A 17,603-nucleotide genomic window follows, 5' to 3' on the forward strand; every position below is an offset into this window, starting at 1 on the left:
CATGAATAGCAGCCCTGTCTCGCCAATTTGGCTTTTATTATGGCAGTTTTTCTTTTAATCATCTCTGATTAAATAATGTCAAAGCAGTGTCAAGTTTTTATATATGGGTGCCACTTCAACGGGAGATTGCTTTTAAGCACTTCGAAGACCGATAGAAGAGCCACGCTGACAAGGACTGCAGATTCAAAATGTCAAGCAGTGGCAACTGCCTTTTTTGGGTCTACGAAATAATAAGCTATAGTCCGGGGACATGGAAGGTCAAGGTAGCTGATAAAATCCCCCTGCCTGCTTTTAACTTTTAATAGGGGAGTACTTTGCAAGGTTTTTGGGTGATTTGAATCCATTGGCCTGCTCCCAGCTGATTCATCTTTCAGTGGAACGTACATAGGCGGGAAAAGCTCGACATCTATCAAAGTGATACTTCACATTAGAAAAACTGATCGTCCAAATTGGAAGGGGAGTACAGACATCCATAATCATGGTTCTTGATGTATATTTGAGCGAGTTGATGAGCTTCAGAAAGTCTTTATTGAACAGGGCTAAAGAAAACTGACATCCCTGAAAATGAACACGGTAGAAAAGTTTTAGGAGGCTACGCAAACAGCCTCTGTACATAACACAGGAAACAGATACATTTTATTATATGTACAAGTGTGTTACAATACAACGATTTATATGATGCTGTTTAGAGGGATAGATTTGTTCAAGTAACAGCACAGATTCTTTGTGTTTTAGGTCTGGAGAGGGCGTTGTCAATTATTTTAGAACCAATTCAAAAAACAACATATGAACAGAGTGAGCCATTGGTGCGCAAAGACAAATAAATAACATTCTGATCAACAGGTGTTTGCTATTTACATTTTCACAATATGAGAAGTAACTATATAAGAATCACTTTTGGTGTATTTACAAGTAATGTGTTTCTATTTCTTAGAAAATGTATAGCAAATGGCGTCAGTCGTTATGTTGTAAATGTATGCTAATCTCGTTTTTGCCACATTGAAGGGATTGTCCAATCTTTCTGTTACACAAAGACGCAAGTTTTTTACGACTTTAGATCACCTACTGATAAAGATTACCTTTCAATCGAGACATCGAGCAACATGTGGTTAACTCTCTGATATGTTACACACAGCACATTTGCCATTGTGCATTATTCTTTTTGTTAGAAGATGGCAACAGTGAAAGGAAAAGACAGGAGAAAGAAAATACATTTGAAAAAAAGCTGCTAGACATTTATCAGACATGCTCAGGACGACATGAAAAGCAACTCAAGAAATGAGTCAAATTTCTCTGATGGACGCTCCGTGGACATTACACATCAAAAAGTGTCAAATCCACAGGGGAAACAACATTTTTGATAGAAAGTTTGAAAGAGTCAGTAAAGCAGAAATGCTTGGGGAAGGCAGCGAAGCATCTCCAAAAAAATGGAGACAAATTCCTACTGTAATATTAGAAGAGTCCTATCAGGAAGATGATCACTGGCGACGCTGCAGGGGAGGCGCTTTCAAGTCACTACATAATGAGGAGCTAAGCGACCAAACAGGCAAACCAAAGTCTCCAAAATAAGTCTATTGGGCAGGTAGAACAAAAAAAAAAAAAATGGGGCTGTTCCATCGGTGTTTTCCCATTTCTCTTTTTTTAATAGGTCACAATATTTCCAAACTGTGGCTATGAGGAGCAACAAAGTCAGAGTGGGAGAAAAAAGGGAACCAGACAGCTTTGACTGTGTCTGCTTCCACATCTGAGTGACTCAAAACTGTCTCATTTTGGCATCTTGGGAGACGTTTTCAGCCTTAGCCTGGTCTTACAAAGTGTAGACCAGGTAACAAAAATGCCAATACCTGCCCTATATGAGGCCTACGGACAGGTAAAGCATGCCCAACACACATCACTCGACATGCCTTAGAGCAGTACATTGAAGCAAAGCAGCGCACGGCGGCTTGACATGCAGGGCAGGCCCACAAAAACAGAGCATGGGTGAGGGTTAGTGGCATGGAAAAAGCATCTGGTTCCACAGGGCAACAGCAGGAAGACTAACATTAGACCAGAGGAGAAGGAGCAAGGTTGGTCCAGGAAAACAATACAGCTGTTACTCAGTCCTCTGTCCAGGAGCCCAAACAGGTCAGTCTAGACAAACTGAGGGGTAGGTCAGGGTAGGGACAAGCAAAGGAAGGAAACACAATGGCCGACGTTTCCTTCAATAAACCGGCCTCGGTTGTTTCATGCTGTAGTGGGCCTCCGACGCCGACACATATGCAGACTCAGGGAAAAAATCCTCGTGGAACTCGGCCATAAACCTAAGAGAGAGGGCGGGGAAGGGGGCGGGGAGTACAAGAGAGGGAAAATCTGGTGAGATATTTTGATTCCGACAATGTTCAGCTGTCCTCTCTGTTCACATTAAATATTCAACATAAGCCGTTTGCCACATGACAAAACGGCACGGACCCGACTGGCTTACATGGAGAGAGAGAAAAAAAAAAAAAAAAAGCAATGACAGGGAAGTCTCTAAAATGACATGTCCCAGTTCACGGCGACTTCTGGTTTTCCTAGATATCCCTGGCTCATTCCACATAAATCCGAGCCCCCTTGACCTCTGCTGGGGGTATATGTGCCAGAGACAAAGCCCCCTCATCCATCCCTATACCACCACCAGAGAACCAATCGCTATGAGAGTATGACAGAGAACATGAGAATGACCGACCAACAGTCAGAGAGGGAAAGAGTGAAAAATCCCCCGCCCCCCCTCCTCCCCACCCTCCCATCTAATCAGTAGCGGGGAAAACTAATCCGGAATCTTCTTAGTATCCGCTACTCGGCCAAATCCTCTAAATCTTGCCATCTCATCTTAGCTCCACCGGCCTTCCTAATCTCAATGCAAACAAATTATCCTCATCAGAGAATTTAAGAATGCTTTGACAACGAATAACAAACAAGACGACATTAATGGGACAATAACGGAGACACGTGAGAGCCCTGCGGTGAATGAATCAAAGGTGAAAACACTTTCTTTAAAGAAATTACGTTTATTCAAACATTATTCTTCAGCACAGCTACAAAAAGTTGACTCAAAGAGGTTCGTTGAAATGCACTGAACAGGTTTCCATGGATATTAATTAATTGGAAAATAATTTTTCCCCGGCAGTTCGGTGCCAGAAATTCAGGCTTGTGCTAATCTTTATAGCTGTAAGATCAGTAATAACACAAGGCAAGCCGCTTTAGGCATACACATTGTAAATCAGCATAACGTGCACACACACACAGCCCCACACTTAATCATAATCATTCTTGCGGAGAAAAGGAGAGTGAGAGATCAACAGTGGCCAAATCCCAGAATGCATTGCACTTCAGTCTCTGCGACATCAATCAGGGTTTTTTTTTTTCACGCTCGGCACAATCTGCCACGAGGCTGATTTCACAGTGAAAGAAAAAAAAAAAAAGGCAAGAAGGCTTTCCCAAAAGATTTCAGTTTGTGTCCAGTGTCCTGTAGAGCCTCCAAAACTCAGAAAATATTAATTAGTCACAGAGAAAGAAAAGAAGTCAGTGTTTCTTGAATATCATAAATCCTGCCCTACCAATTTATAGTTCAGCCTAGTAGAGCTATAGAGGAGACCGACCCTGCAAAACTAATTCACTTTTAAGGACTTCACTCGTCTTTGCATCCAAGTTACTGTCTGTGTCATTTAGCTGAATAATGTTCGATGGAAAGAAGCGCACCAGTGATTTGCAGTCCGCTGCGACTGGACTGAATCTAAAGACGTTCCGAGCCTACTACTGATGACACTGCATTTGCACAGCGCTACTGTCCCGTTTTAGCAATCCTGTTTTAGAACCAATCGGCCTCGACGTGAGAAAAAAAAATAAATCTGGAGAAGCATCACATATGTAGCTGAATGCCGTAATCCTTTCATAGCGCACACCACTCTGACATGAACGCCAGCTCGAGCTATTTTCAGAAGACCACCTCGTGATTTTATGGCACCAAATACTGAGCTCCAGTTTATTTATTTATATACATTTCTCTTGCTTGAGTGGTAGGATAGGGGACTCAGGTTTGACTCTGTGCCCGCTCCGTGCTGTGTTCAGGTGCTGCTCCACAGCACTGCTCGGTGGAAGAAGGTGGTAGTGCGCGTGTTTGATTAGAGAATGAGAGGACCTAAATCCCTCAGGTTTGGGACCGGCTGAACTGAAGATCGCTCGGGAGGATTTAAAGATTAGACTCCCGCGCTTGTGTAACGCCCACTCATCTCCCTCCCTCTAACACATGCTCTTTCTCACTCCATCTCTCCCTCCCCTCCACGCTCTCATTTACTTACATTTCCTTGCCTTTTTGTTTCGGTGTTTCTGGATTATTCTAGTGTACTGATATTTTCCTGACAATCAATATTTTTGTCTTTTGATGAAAACTATTGTTGTCCTCCTCCTTAAATCTCTTGCTCTTACTATGCTACTGTGAAGCAGGCTACCAAACACTTCATTACATCAGATATTAAATGAATTTGTCAAGGTTGTTCTAGAGACTACCAGTAGCTTCCAGGTGTCCTCTCCAGTTGTGAAGTGTGAACTTCTTGCAGCTCAAAGCTGGCAGTTAATACTGAGCTTTAACGGTTTGCGAGGTCAAACCTTGGTTAATGAACCGGGCAGGTTATTTGCGAGGTATATTTTAAGTCGGAATGCTTCTCAGTTAATGTCCCGTTCATTAAATGCTCCACCTAAACTTTTAATGATTCATCCTCCGAGGAAATTATGCATGATTTTACACAGCTTCTTTCCGTCTGACAGCACAATCCATTTTTCAAAAATGGGGTGAGATTTCAATATTATGCCTGAATGTTTCGGGGAACAAACTGTAAGCCTTCAGGCCTGAGTGAACTGAAGATTATTACTATCCCATCTGCACAGCCTGAAGACACTTGAAACCTGTACTCGGTACACCATTTAAATTAACTCGTTTCTGTCCCTCTCTTGCTTTGTAAAGCACTTACCTGATGCATGAAAAGGTAATAACACTGATGCAATTTATCTAAATTCAATTATTATGATTTACCTGAGAAAGAGTTCCAAATGCTTGACCAGGGCTCGCAGATTCCTCTCGGGGATCTGCATCTTTCCAAGGATCTCAGGAAGCTTCACTGAAAGGAAAAGCGTGGCAGTGAGTGTGGAAATAGTCCCACAGAGGGAAGGAAACTGATGGGAATGTGATCAAAATCATAAAATGAGAGGGGACTTTTCTTCTCCACTCCAATCCAACCACTTAAATCTTGTATGACATGTGAAGCAGTGAGAGAAAGATGATAGGGGACACCAACCAAAAAGCCGCAGGAGGTGCTGTGCCCCGTACAAGTAGGAGGGTGGAGGAAGCTGGTCATTCAGAGGGTAGTTATCAGGAGTCAGCTTCCAACTAAGGACCTAAAGAGGAGAGAAAAAAACCTTTAATAGGGACTTTCACATACATATATTCCATTTTGACAACCAGAAACAAAGAACCAGCCGGTATTATCCACTGAACATTTTGCTTGATCCAAATTAATTAAATTCACACATGCAGCTTTCTGTAATGACGGCGGGTATTTAAAGTTTCTAGTGTCCTTTTGCAAGACAGCCAACAGCCCATTCATCTCACACAATTCCATCACCTCGTTTAGCTCATTGTTTCTCCGGCTCTCCAGGCCATAGAAAGGCCCGCTTCGCTCTTTGCTTGGCGTCAAGGGCAACGGGGAAGACGAGCCGCTGTGCACGGGGGTTTCTGGGTAAAGGGAAAAAACGCGACATGTTTACAGATAAAGCCCTTGCTGTGTAGGTTAGCGCTGCTGGACCATGGCTAAACAAAAAAGTTTGTATGGTGTAAAGTCATTCTGAGGACAGGGGAGGGATAAATGCGAGAGGAAAGAAGTAGGAGAGCACCATCTACTGGACCAAACTGGTAATTATAAAAAAAAAACATGCCACTACACTGACTGTTTTGTGAAAGGCATTTTTTTTATATTGATATGATTAGAACAAAATATTTGTCTCACTGTGTACAGCTTGGCTTGACCTGTGCTTCTGTTGCTATGACAACCAGTGTAAAGGCTTAACGGAAATACTGCCTCATTTATATAAGATGAAAACGTCGATTTTTCACATACTGAACAGAGAGAAGTCCAACTCGTTCACAGTCCCCGACAAAAAGGTGTACTTGTGTTAGAAAACTCCACAAGACCAGTCTGAATGTTACAGTGAGTAATAAAACAAAGATGTACCTGAAGTATTTATTTTTGTATTAGTGTTAACTTACTTCTGTCGAGGTTGAGGAAGAACTTGGGCTGGGCTGAGGGGTCTATCAATCTGCGTTTGAGCTGCGGGGACGCTGTGGCACTGCCCCCACCTGATTAGTACAATAATTAGTACAATAATGTGTTTAGTGCTTAGTCCCAGCACAGATAAAGCATTCAATAAAAAACAGTACACTCTCTTTATATTATAAAAACACAAAATGGATTACCTCCACTGCTTCCTTCCGCTGGCCGGTCACCTCCAGATGTGTTTCTCGTGGAGCGCCTGAGTGACTGCGATTGGTACGAGATGCAGTCCATGTCAGGGTGGCGCCGGCGCTTCGGGGTGGGTGCTGGTGCAGTGGGTGTGGTGGCAGAGATGTCGCTCAGGGCTGGTTGGCTGTCTGTGGACTGTGGGGTGGGTGGGTTGTGTCCCAGCGGGCTCGGGCTGCGCTCCCGTTGGGCACTTCAAAACACAATTGAGGGAAAAAGGCTTACAGCTTAATGGCAGGGTCCAGAAGTCAAATCACAGTCGAGCTGTAGTTTCTAAAACAACATATCAGACATGATTATTGAGGCACACTTACTTGCTGGAGCAGGGTGAGCTCTCATTGATGGCCATGAAAACCCTGGAGGAGCTGACCTTTTTGAACTGAGCTTGCTCACAAGGGTAGAGGAGGATCATGGGTAAGGTGAAGTCGAATGTGATCCTCAGGCCATCGACCATCTCCTTACACAACTCCTCGCTTAAACAAAAGGAAATAAAATTGTAATTTCATTTAATTTAGACATGGAACCGTGAACCATCATAAAGAAATTACCAAAATAAGAATCCAACCAGAAAAGGAAGACAAATACTGTAATATTCAATTACTGCCTGAACTGCCTCTATTTAAGTGTGTGGACTAACCTCTTCTCCGGAGGGATGGGCTGTGGGCTGCTGCTCTGCGTGGTGTTCTGCTGACGCCGGTACCTCTCATTGGCCATGAAGGCTTTGTTGATGGCAAAGTGTTTGACGTAGGATTCCAAGATGTGCACCACATTCGTCTGACAGGGAACCATCACCAGCTTGGGGAGAAAAACACGGAAAATGTGAAGCATACACATAATGACAACAACCATTTTACAGTAGACTTGCATCTACTTAAGACAGACTTATCAAATATGTGAAAAACAGTGTTATCAGTGCTGAAGATTTGCTGCATGTACCTTCTTCCTCTTGTTGATGTAGAAGCAGTCGTCCTCCAGCTTCTTCTTCAGAACATCTGGAATGTTGATGTCAACATGGACGATCTTCTCCTCACATTCCCTCTTAACACTGATGTCCGGTTCAACCCTCTGGAACAAAAGCGATATCAACGTTCAGGTACATGCTATACAGAAACTAAGAGGATGTGGTTTTCTATGGACAGAAGCCATGGCCATAAAACTGAAACAGCTTAATTGTTCAAAAACATTGGGTTAAAGGTGGGTTTACTATAATTCGATATTACAATGGAATGAAGGTGTTTTTTCTGTTTGCCCTCATGCAAGTTAATCTATAAATGTCCTTGTCTGAATTGAAAACAGATCCACCTCACCATTTTGTTGATATCCTCAGAGAAGGTGCTGTCCCCGCTATTTGAAGACTCAGGGTCAGAATCGTCGCCGTCACTGCTCTCTGAAGACGAAATCAAACCTACGGGCGGGAAGAATACAAGCGGATTAATTTGATTGCTGAGGGAGCCTGGGAGCGAGGCACAAAGACGGAGAAAGATTTCTCACACGCGTCATCGCTGTCATCTTCCTTGGGGAGAGTCTTCAGAGAGGATTTAGTACCAGACTGACGACGGCGCCTCTTCGCCCATCCCTTTCTCTTCCTACCAACAGAAGAAAACAAAACACACGTCGTCAGTTTCGTCTGAAGATAATACAAACTAACAGAGAGGTCAATTCAAGGACCAGACACTTTCATAGAGTGCGCTGGACTGATTTGAGCCACACATGTCATACATGTTCACTCACAGCATTGTGCCTGTCTGAAATTGACAAATTGACTATAATCACTTAACAAACTGCAAGAGTTTAAGTGATACACATGTAAGAAACTCGAAATTGTTACGTATTTTGATGTATTTACCTTTGTGACTGAAAAATTCACATAATATGAACTTACATGCGACCCAGAGCTTTGCGAGCCAGTTTATGTTGTAATTTTCGGTTTTCCTCGGTGTCCCTTAGGACATGATCCTCTGCAGCCCAACGATCCCAGCTGCCCGAACACACACACACACACACATTTAAAAATAAATAAATAAATAAAATCACACACACCTGCATGGATTGACAGCAGCATTTACTGGCTACATTATGACACACAATAACATGTTACCTCCTGTTCCAACCATTGAAGTGAATCAGGTACTTTGGGATTCTTCTTCCATGTTCATCTGTACCTATCAAGACATCAAGGACCTGTAATGTGAACACACAATGAGCACATAAGTGTGGCTTATGTGGTTTGAAGGTCAGTGATCCCACTCACAAACACTATGTTTGGTCAAGCCAGGAGAGATCAAATCAATGTATATTCAAGTGAATCACTGTACTTTACGGATTTCCATGTTTTACGACTTTATACTTTTACTTCCGTGCATTTGCATGTTATAGTTTTGCACCATTGTTCGCCATGCTGTCAGCTGCAGCTACACGATACTTTTAGCAAATCAGGAATGTACACAACGTCACATTGGAAAACACGAGAAAGCCAAGTTACGGCTAATTCACAGTTCACCTTGAAACTGGGAGCTTAAAACTTTGGAATATCAGAGGACATGGGCTTTTATGTTCCATTACACAAAAATAAACAGAACTCCTCACTTGCCTCCGACACTTTAACGTTAACGTTAAGTCATACTAACGTTAGCTCACGTTTGCTGCAAACCGTGTTGAAAAGCACACGTTACGTTATACTTCTAGTTGGATATTCTGCATTCTAGCAGATTACTGTAAACTCCTCGAAATGTATTGCACTACCAAAAATCACAAACATGCAATTAAACGACATTCAATGCTACGTGTTAGCTAACATTAGTTAGCAGACGCCATGCTAGGGCGCGTTGATGTAAACAAGCCGACTCCTGGCGTTAGCTAGCCAGCTAGCAGAAACTGCATTGCGCACTTCGCTAACAACATAATGCACGAATTTGGGTAACGTTAGTGCTTTTTTATCTGCTCTAAACAGATTAACAATATCGCCTTAGCTCGCATAGAATGTCTTTAAAGAGCTAGACAGAAATATTGTTAGCAGACGGATACACTACGATGGTCAGTGGTGGCTAAGTTAGCGGGGCAGATGTGTTGGTGCGTTTGTTTATTATTTAGCAGTTGGCATTAAACTAAGTTACTGCTATTGCTAACGTTACTTCAGTGTGCTATAAAACACCGGTAATGTTAACGTTAATTCGAAAATAACATTACAGCATGCACTGGCTATAGTTTGGGCCGAATGCCTTATCAAACAGCATCGTTTCACAACGAACTAACAGCTCCAAAATACCAAAAAAACTCGTTTTCTTAACTAGTTCAAATCATGCGCTTCGAGAAGAGGCGTGTGAAATCAAACGTACCCGGAAACAATGCAAGAAATCAATTTCGCGCTAACGTTACGCGAAGAGCTACAGGGAGGCTTATTTGGCCTTCACACTCAATTCATATATCCCCCCCAAAACCTTGCAGAAACAACCTCGCTTTTCCAATATAAACTGTTCCCTTGTACAAAGACGAAGAAAAAAAAAAACCCCAGAAGAGCTGAATTACTTGCTCAAAAAACATTACCTTAGCGTCGTACAACACTTTTGCCTTGGTGGGGTCGGGTTCAAAGCACAGGACTCTTTCTCCTTTGTGAAATTGATATTTAATTCCCCGCGAATTCATTTGTTCATGGCGACGTGTGGGAGAGGGGGCATCGATCTGGACCCTATAAACTCCTTAACCCTTCCCTTGCCAAAACGCTTCCCTGTGAAAGGGGGCTTCCACCAAAAACAGACTATGGAGGGATGGCGCTGTTGCGGGACCGAGGCAACCATTCTAGTGCCGCCTTCACAGGCTGCTCGTAAGTTCCGGATCCAGGTTTGTCTGTGGATGTACATGGAGCAGACTTATTACCAGACAGTTTTATTAAACACCAAGCTTGAAAATGAACACACACACACACACACACGTAAATTGTGTGTCGCATTGCAATATTAGCGCCAGAATTTATGTAAAGATCTAAAGAGGTCGGCAAATTATTATTATTTCATTTATGAGGGCAGTTGAATAGACTCATAAGACACAAAGAAAGACGCTAATGTACATTTCTCCCCCCTTCCTCACCCCGTTGTTCCCCATGTCCATCCTTTGCAGGATAATTTATTGACGCGCAACTTTTAATTCTAATATTTCCTATAACCGCGAAGACGGCATGGGAAACGCAATTCACTAAGGTGAAGTGGCCTCTCGCGGACACCGTACTAGTAATGCAATGTCAAATTACGGCCAACAGATGTCAGCATGCGAACACAAAAACAGGCTGCATGAACTCTTTTACCTCGATTGCGAAGTCAACACCGGCCTGCATTTGTTTAATTTGTTTAATTAGCTTTAATACGTGATTTTAGCCTGCTCATTAGCACTTTTCCACTATAAACTAACACAAGCCATGCGACTTAGGGTAGCCTATAGTATCTCATTGGAGTTTTTTTACCCTACAAACAGAGGAAACAGATGTTTAACTGTAATTCGCCGGGCTTTATCACATTATTGATTTCACATTTTAATTCCATCTTGTAGATCCCCACATCCATGTGAAAAATAGGTCCCACATCTGTGCCTGTTTAGGGATCCTATGACATGAGAATTATAGCAAGCCTCCAGGCGATGTATAGTACTGTCGCAAATGGACTCCACTGATCAAATTCTTAGATTAAATGTCTATATTAAACCACCCCTATCTATACACATTAAGCAGCCTGGGTATCATACGACCCGGCTACCTCAGAGCAAAACGTGTTTTTTTTTTTTTTTTGTGGCGATCGGCTAACAGAGTTTAAGGAAAGAGCCCCTTCTCCTCGAGGCAAAATACAGTACAAGATAATTCACCATGTCTCAATAATCTAATCTTCCTCTATTGGAACAATATGGCGGCTCTCGCAGTATGGGGATGTTTACACGTGGAGTCTCTGCTCCGCTCCGGGCCACAAACCGAGCGCGTCTTTTATTTGAGACTCCCCTATATGTTCCAACGTATTCAATTACATCTCCAATTAAAGACATATGATTACTTAATTGTAGGTAACAAATCTAGGATAGTAATCTCTTTCCTGTTTCCACCACATATAATATTAATTGTCCTTAACAGATAAAAAATAGGGCCTGTGTTGCTGGTTTTATCGTCTCACAGTCCATATCCAGGCCCCTCCAAGTCATTCCATTCACTTTTGCTCCCGACCTCGTGACCTTTTCCATTCATATCTGTCAAAAAAAGAAAACACGCTCGCACAATGAAATGCACACTGTTCCCCCCCCCCCCCCCCGGCACAGGAAACCGCGGCTCTACAGCTGTAGCCGAATCTGGGCCAATTTTGCTTAAAATGGTTCGGAGGCAGCGGCTGCTCTGCCATTGTGCACCAAATATGGGCTGTGTACATAACGCTGAACGTGACTGGCTGAAGTGTAGGGCCCGTTGAGGTGCTCTCTCTCCTGTTTTCCCCGCTCTCTCTGATGTGTTTTTTGCCTGTTTCAGGTGAGCCGCTTCCACGTGTAGGCCTACGTTGAGGAGCTTCGAAGGCAGCGAAATGTAAAGTGAAGGGATGCTGCAAAAAAAAAAAAAAGGGGGGGATCTTGTGGTTACGCTCGCACTGTTGTTTCCATACAAAACTGTTGTTCTTGGCTCGTTCCCATTGGAGGAGTAGGGTGGGCACAGTTCAGGGCAACAATGCCCCGAGCGCTGGCTCCTTTCCATCCACTCTCCATAAACTAATGCAAAACACCACGTCCTGCTCCTGTGTTTTCCCTCTCATTCTTTCTCCCCCCCATGCAGACTGTTTTTAGAAGGGTCAAATCTATCTCAGCTGTTATCAGTGTCGCGTCGTGCTGTGTCGGGGTGCGCGCGCGTGTGTGTGTGTGTGTGTGTGTGTGAGAGAGAGAGAGTGTGTCATGCCGAGCAGCTTCATAAGCTCCTTTATCAGCCGTCCCGGGCACCCTCCTCTTGCCGGACTCCCGCTGTCTCTTTTCATTTTCCCCATACTTTCACACACTGGGGCCACACATGCTCCTGCTCTTTCTCTCTCTCTCTCTCTCTCTCTCTCTCTCGTCTCTCCTCACACACACACACACACACTCTCTCCCGGCACACTCAACGCTCAGGCCGATCTCGACAACAAACCCCCTCATCCACAAGAAGCATCTGTGTAAACAAAAAAAGTTCTTGCAATATAGCCTCTCGCACAGGTGTATGAAGAAAAAAGGCACCGTCTATTATTAATCCCACGGCTCACTTATTGTTTATCTAATAATAGCACACAGCAGGGCTCCACCGATAGGCCTATTATTCCCAGACAGCGAGGTGGATTAATAGGAGACGAGGATTAATATGTCTATTTTCATCCCCTGGCTAAATCATCTCTGTCTCTCTATGTGTGTGTGTGTGTGTGACCTTGTGTCTGCTCGCCTAATTACATTTATGGGAATTAACTTATTAATTATAGAAACTCGATTTAACCCTGCCCTCACATCTTTGACTGGGAAGCCACCAAGGAAACAAAGTTAGAAGTGTCAGACTGGGGGTAAAATCGTGGGTTTCGTGAATGGAGTCTGGCGCATGAGGGTTTGGACTCGGGCAATTATGATCATCTGGAGGTCGTTTATGGCCATTCAGGGAGAAAAGGGGGAGACATGGGGAGGGGGGTTTACATTTTTTCAAATGTAAACTCACCTGGAGAGTTGGAAAAGTCAAATCAAAGTGGTGAATGATAAGATTATTCTGACATTGAAATCGGTTGAAAAAACAAAAACCAAGCACTTATCTCAAGTTTTCTGACCCCCCCCCCCCCCCCCCCTCCCACACACACACACACACACACACACGCACACACTGCTGTTTGGGAATGACCAACGCGCAGAGGAACGCGCGGGGAGGAAAGGAAGCCTTGCTCTTTGTCCACTTTGCGCAGCGTCTGCAGCCAAATGCAGCACATTCCAGCTCCTCACCAGCTTCCACTCGGATCTCGCAGTTAATGGGGGAACTCTGAATTCGTGTCTCGCAGTTGTTGGGGGGGGGGGAGCTTTAGAGAGCCGCGCTGAGCAGCACCGATGTGAGAACCAAAATACGGAGCCATGTCTGCCGCCCAAGGACTTCTCAACAGCGTCTTCTCCTGCTCCTCTCCTGCGTCCAAAGCCATGACCAAACGGCGGCTACGCCAAACCCGGAGCCTGGACCCCGCTATCATCAGACACTGTGGCACCGGGACAGATTCGGCGAGCGGCGCGTCGCTTTCCAGCGCTGCGGACGCAGGTGCGTCCCCGGAGCGCTCGGCCGTGAAACCGGCTTTACGCACCAAGATCCCGACGCTAAAGGAGCCCATTTCCCCGTCCCTCTCGTCTCCCTCCATACCTTTGGATGTTTCTCCATCCTCCAACTTCCACTTCGACTATGACATAGTGAAGCGTGCCAAAAGGAATACCGCCGGGGATTTACCGTTTCTGGTGCGGGGACCCGGCGCGGCGCCGTCCGGGAGCACCGGCACGCTCTTCTCCCCGCGGAGGTGGCTTCAGAGGAAGGTGCAGCCGTCCTGCTCTCACGCGTACGCGGTGTGGAAGTCAGAGGTAAAAAAACAACAACTTTTTCAGTGTTTCTTCTTCTGTGGTTTTAATTCATCCTGCAGGCAAACCAACCATCCACCAACAGGGGACCACTGTGTCTTCTTCCCTGTATCTTCATGCTGTCAGTGTAGAAAAAGAGCTGCCTTCCATCTCCATCCCTTCATTTGACCAACATATTATAAAGTCTCTATGACAGCCCCTGGAACAATTAAGGAAAGCAATCAGCCGACCTTACACATGTTTATCTCAGCCAGAAGCGAGTCAGCCAGGAGTCACATCTGCTGAGAACCTCCCCTCGGCTCAAGGCAGTGTGATTCTCTGGAAGCCGGTAAAAGTTGCCTGAAATCCAACTGTGTATGGAGTCAGTCACACCACGGTCGGACGGTGGAGATGGCGCAAGATTTACGAAGGGAAGGAGCGTTGTTGACCCGCCGCTGACATCTGCACCTGGAAGTCGTCCCCAGCACTAAACCCAGTAACGCTACAACCCCGCAATCCTCGTCTTGCCCAAGGGCATGTGGGTAATTAAGCAGGGGGAAGGGGAGACAGCTTCACTTCACTTCACTTCACGTCACCCACCTTGTGTTTTTCAGTCCCCCGTGAGAGTCACACCTTAGAGAACACCTCTGGGAACAGGGGCTTCTGGTTTTTACTGCAAAGGTGGTCCTTTCCCTCCCACCGCTGTCGTCACTGCCGCTGGTTCGCACAGGCTTCACATGGAGTGTGAATAAAGGGATGGAGAAGCATATGAAATCCTTAACAAAACATACTTGGGCGACTTATTTTCAGCAGGGGTGGAGTGGCGGGTGGGGGTGGTGGGGGGCTGCATAACTTGGCACAAGTCCACATGCACTGGTGAAAAGGTATGATAATTTCCCCGCTTCTTTCTCGGACCAACTGTATTTTCTGCCGCGCTCGGTGTAATAATGTGTGTGTGTGTGTGTGTGCGCGTGTGTGTGTGTGTGTACGTGCAGCAGCAGTGTGCTGATGCAAGGCCCTTGAGGACACATGGCCCCCGGATTCGGTTCTCACGACTGCGACCAGTCACAGGGTCAAAACCATGCGGCCCTCAAACAGCTCTCCCATCATTTCCTATTACAAAGAACAGCTCCGGCTTCACTCTCTGTGTTTCGCTTTTTCCTCCACACACACACACGCACACACACACACTCAGGCACACATCCACACTCTCCTCTCCTCCCTCTCTTCCTCTCGGAGATGTCGAGAAGCTCTCACTCAGCAGAGTTTTCCCACCGCTGTAACTCTTATTTTTCCATGCTGTTTCCCCCTCCATCGCCCCCCCCCCCATCCCCCACACTCGCGGCGGCCCACTGAGGATAACATGAGGCCATCAGTTCGGAGTCGTTAGCGCAATCTGGACCGCGAAGTTATTGCACCTCCGGGTGTTTGTAAAAATACCGAGCCGAGGAGCGCTGCCGGTCTGCCGGGAGGCTTCACACACTGTTGGGTGTGAAGCGGGAACCTGAAATGAAGCGTAAAACAAAGGCGCTGACTTTTGGAGAGCGCTGTCCACGTTTCTGGCTGCCATCGGAGGGGAGATGTGGTGGGGGGGGGGGGTGTACGTTGGTTGCAAGCCGTAGATGCCGCTAAATCTGACCCACGGTACCAATCAAGGGACATTTACGTAAACTTTTCCCACGTGTATGTTCAGGTGTGTCCATCCCGTCCTCATCCTCGGGGGTGTGCCCGGTTGATCAGCTGTCATTTGAAGAAAGATGAAGGATGTTTTGTTGACATCAGGGAGAGCTCTCAGTCACAACACACTGATTCTGTTGAGATTTTGGGTGACTTTACAAAAAATCCTCAAAAGCTTGGTTACATATTTACCTACAGGCGTATTCCCAGTCCTTTAACGCACACCTCTACCAACTTAGAGATTCCCAAGGCCCTTAGGACGCCAGAACCATGAAAGCTTAGATTCTCATGATTCTATTTGTGCAAACCATTTCAAGATAAAATCCCATCAGAAAAGACTAAGTTTTGCCAACTCGGCAATAAAGTCTCTGGGGGTTCCAGCAGTGCATCGAACTCGGACAAAAACTGACTGCTCTTCTTACCAAAATGCCCAATGGATCCATTTCAGTAACATATTTTAGTCCAAAGCTCAGTATTCCATGATTAAATGGTGACAAAATGGTCTGGAATCTGGAAAAAGACTCTTCTCATTTCACAGCAGGCGCCATTATCCCTCCACACTGGAGATCCTGAGATGGGCATTTGATTGACAGCTCATTTGAGCTTCTATGCCTGCCCTAGAGCTGACAACAGCCAATGGGTGATCGTGTAGGCGAAGGACCCTCTCTTTGGGTATGGGTGTCACCTGTTTCACCCGTCCATCCACCATGGCCTCCTCCGCATGCAGACTTTGTCATTATTTCTACCACATCACCCGACTTCCTCCTTTGCTGCCTTGACTAGAGGTCGCCAACATGGGACGGAATAAGCTGCCTGCACACTTTGGACTGGGCCCTTTCAAACTTCATTTCCTGACGCAAAGTTTCTCCTCAAATGTTTCGCGTCCGTGCCAAAGACAATGTAACCCTAATGACATTGCTATGACATCATCGGGGGTTATTTTGTCAAGGCACAATAAAGCTCCTCCAGAGCCACAGAAGAGAGTTTTTACAAGCTGAATAGAACTAAAAATGCCGAATATAGTACACTGAACTTCACTTGTAAAATCAGTGGTGTACTGACCCTTTAACCAACCTTGTCTATTTGAGCTAATCCCATGATTTTAAAAGCTGTGGAGACGTCGGTACCTCATCTTCATATGAATGCCACTTTAGTAGTTGGATCTGTTGATTTTTTAAGTATGTTTTTTGTGTGTGTGTGAGTGTGTGTGTGTGTGTGTGCGGCAACCTGTGCAGATTAGTCTCGTGCTATGCCTTTTTAAGGAGGGAGACGTGAGAGCGAGATCGAGTGGGAAGGCAGAGGCAGAGGCGAGCCGGAGATGTAATGGTTTACACAGAAAAAGAGGCGTCTGACAGTTATATTGGCCATGATTGCTTAATAGCCGTTTCCATGGCCGGGCTGTTGATGTTCAAAGAACAATGACGCAGAAAAATCATCAGAAAGTATCCTCCGTGTTATTGCAGCAGGAGGGTCGGGGCCTCCTCCTCGAGGATTGATCGGCCCTGGAGCCGGGGCGTCACATCAACACACGTTCTTGCACAACGGCACAAGTATGAAAACAGCGCAGGTTTTTTTTTCTTACAGGAGTGTTGACACGCTGCAATTTGTAACTTCGGCGTGTGAAACACTGAGCAGAGTTTCTGACAATATCTCGCCAGTACACACAGACGTGAGGCAAAGGCTCGGGGAGGAAACAGTGGTCGGCTAATTTGATCCGGGTTGTTTATGGGGCGCCAGAATGTTGACATTGTGCGGCCTATTTTTAGACCCACTTACCCTTAATGCTTTACGGGAGAGGCTAAGTGAAGAAAATCAGTCCAAATTCAAATCTCCACCGTTGAAAAAAAAACT

At 45.2% G+C, this 17,603-nt stretch overlaps 2 protein-coding genes across 3 annotated transcripts in view; one reads left to right on the forward strand and one right to left on the reverse strand.

The window, feature by feature from the left end:
• Positions 1-509: 509 nt before the first annotated feature.
• On the reverse strand, positions 510-10,357 carry LOC115576951 (male-specific lethal 3 homolog). Of its 2 annotated transcripts, none has more exons than XM_030409660.1 (14): positions 10,071-10,357; positions 8,626-8,708; positions 8,410-8,505; positions 8,019-8,113; positions 7,835-7,932; positions 7,464-7,592; positions 7,165-7,322; positions 6,842-7,000; positions 6,485-6,720; positions 6,278-6,367; positions 5,637-5,746; positions 5,310-5,409; positions 5,048-5,132; positions 510-2,300 (listed from the first exon to the last, which is right to left on the reverse strand). In XM_030409660.1, the coding sequence occupies exons 1-14, from the start codon at positions 10,167-10,169 to the stop codon at positions 2,201-2,203; spliced, it is 1,638 nt and encodes a 545-aa protein (XP_030265520.1). In that variant the 5' UTR covers positions 10,170-10,357; the 3' UTR covers positions 510-2,200. The 2 variants fall into 2 exon arrangements, with proteins under 2 accessions (XP_030265520.1, XP_030265522.1); XM_030409662.1 differs by lacking the exon at positions 10,071-10,357 and adding an exon at positions 9,863-9,992.
• A 3,028-nt stretch (positions 10,358-13,385) lies between these two features.
• LOC115576950 (rho GTPase-activating protein 6) overlaps positions 13,386-17,603 on the forward strand; it is a 90,344-nt gene continuing 86,126 nt past the window's right edge. The window contains exon 1 of the mRNA XM_030409657.1: positions 13,386-14,099. Within this exon, the coding sequence (XP_030265517.1) occupies positions 13,611-14,099 (489 nt within the window). The 5' untranslated portion in view covers positions 13,386-13,610. The remainder of the gene's footprint in view (positions 14,100-17,603) is intronic.

Source organism: Sparus aurata, chromosome 24 (genome assembly GCF_900880675.1).
Source record: "Sparus aurata chromosome 24, fSpaAur1.1, whole genome shotgun sequence".
Lineage (NCBI taxonomy): Eukaryota > Metazoa > Chordata > Actinopteri > Spariformes > Sparidae > Sparus > Sparus aurata.

Coding starts and splice junctions, on each gene's coding strand:
- LOC115576951 (XM_030409660.1), bottom strand. CDS start 10,169: ATGAATTCGCGGGGAATTAAATATCAATTTCACAAAGGAGAAAGAGTC. Junction 8,506..8,625: donor TTCAATGGTTGGAACAGGAG/GTAACATGTTAT, acceptor GTGTTCGGGCAG/CTGGGATCGTTGGGCTGCAG. Junction 7,001..7,164: donor CCCATCCCTCCGGAGAAGAG/GTTAGTCCACAC, acceptor CTTTTGTTTAAG/CGAGGAGTTGTGTAAGGAGA.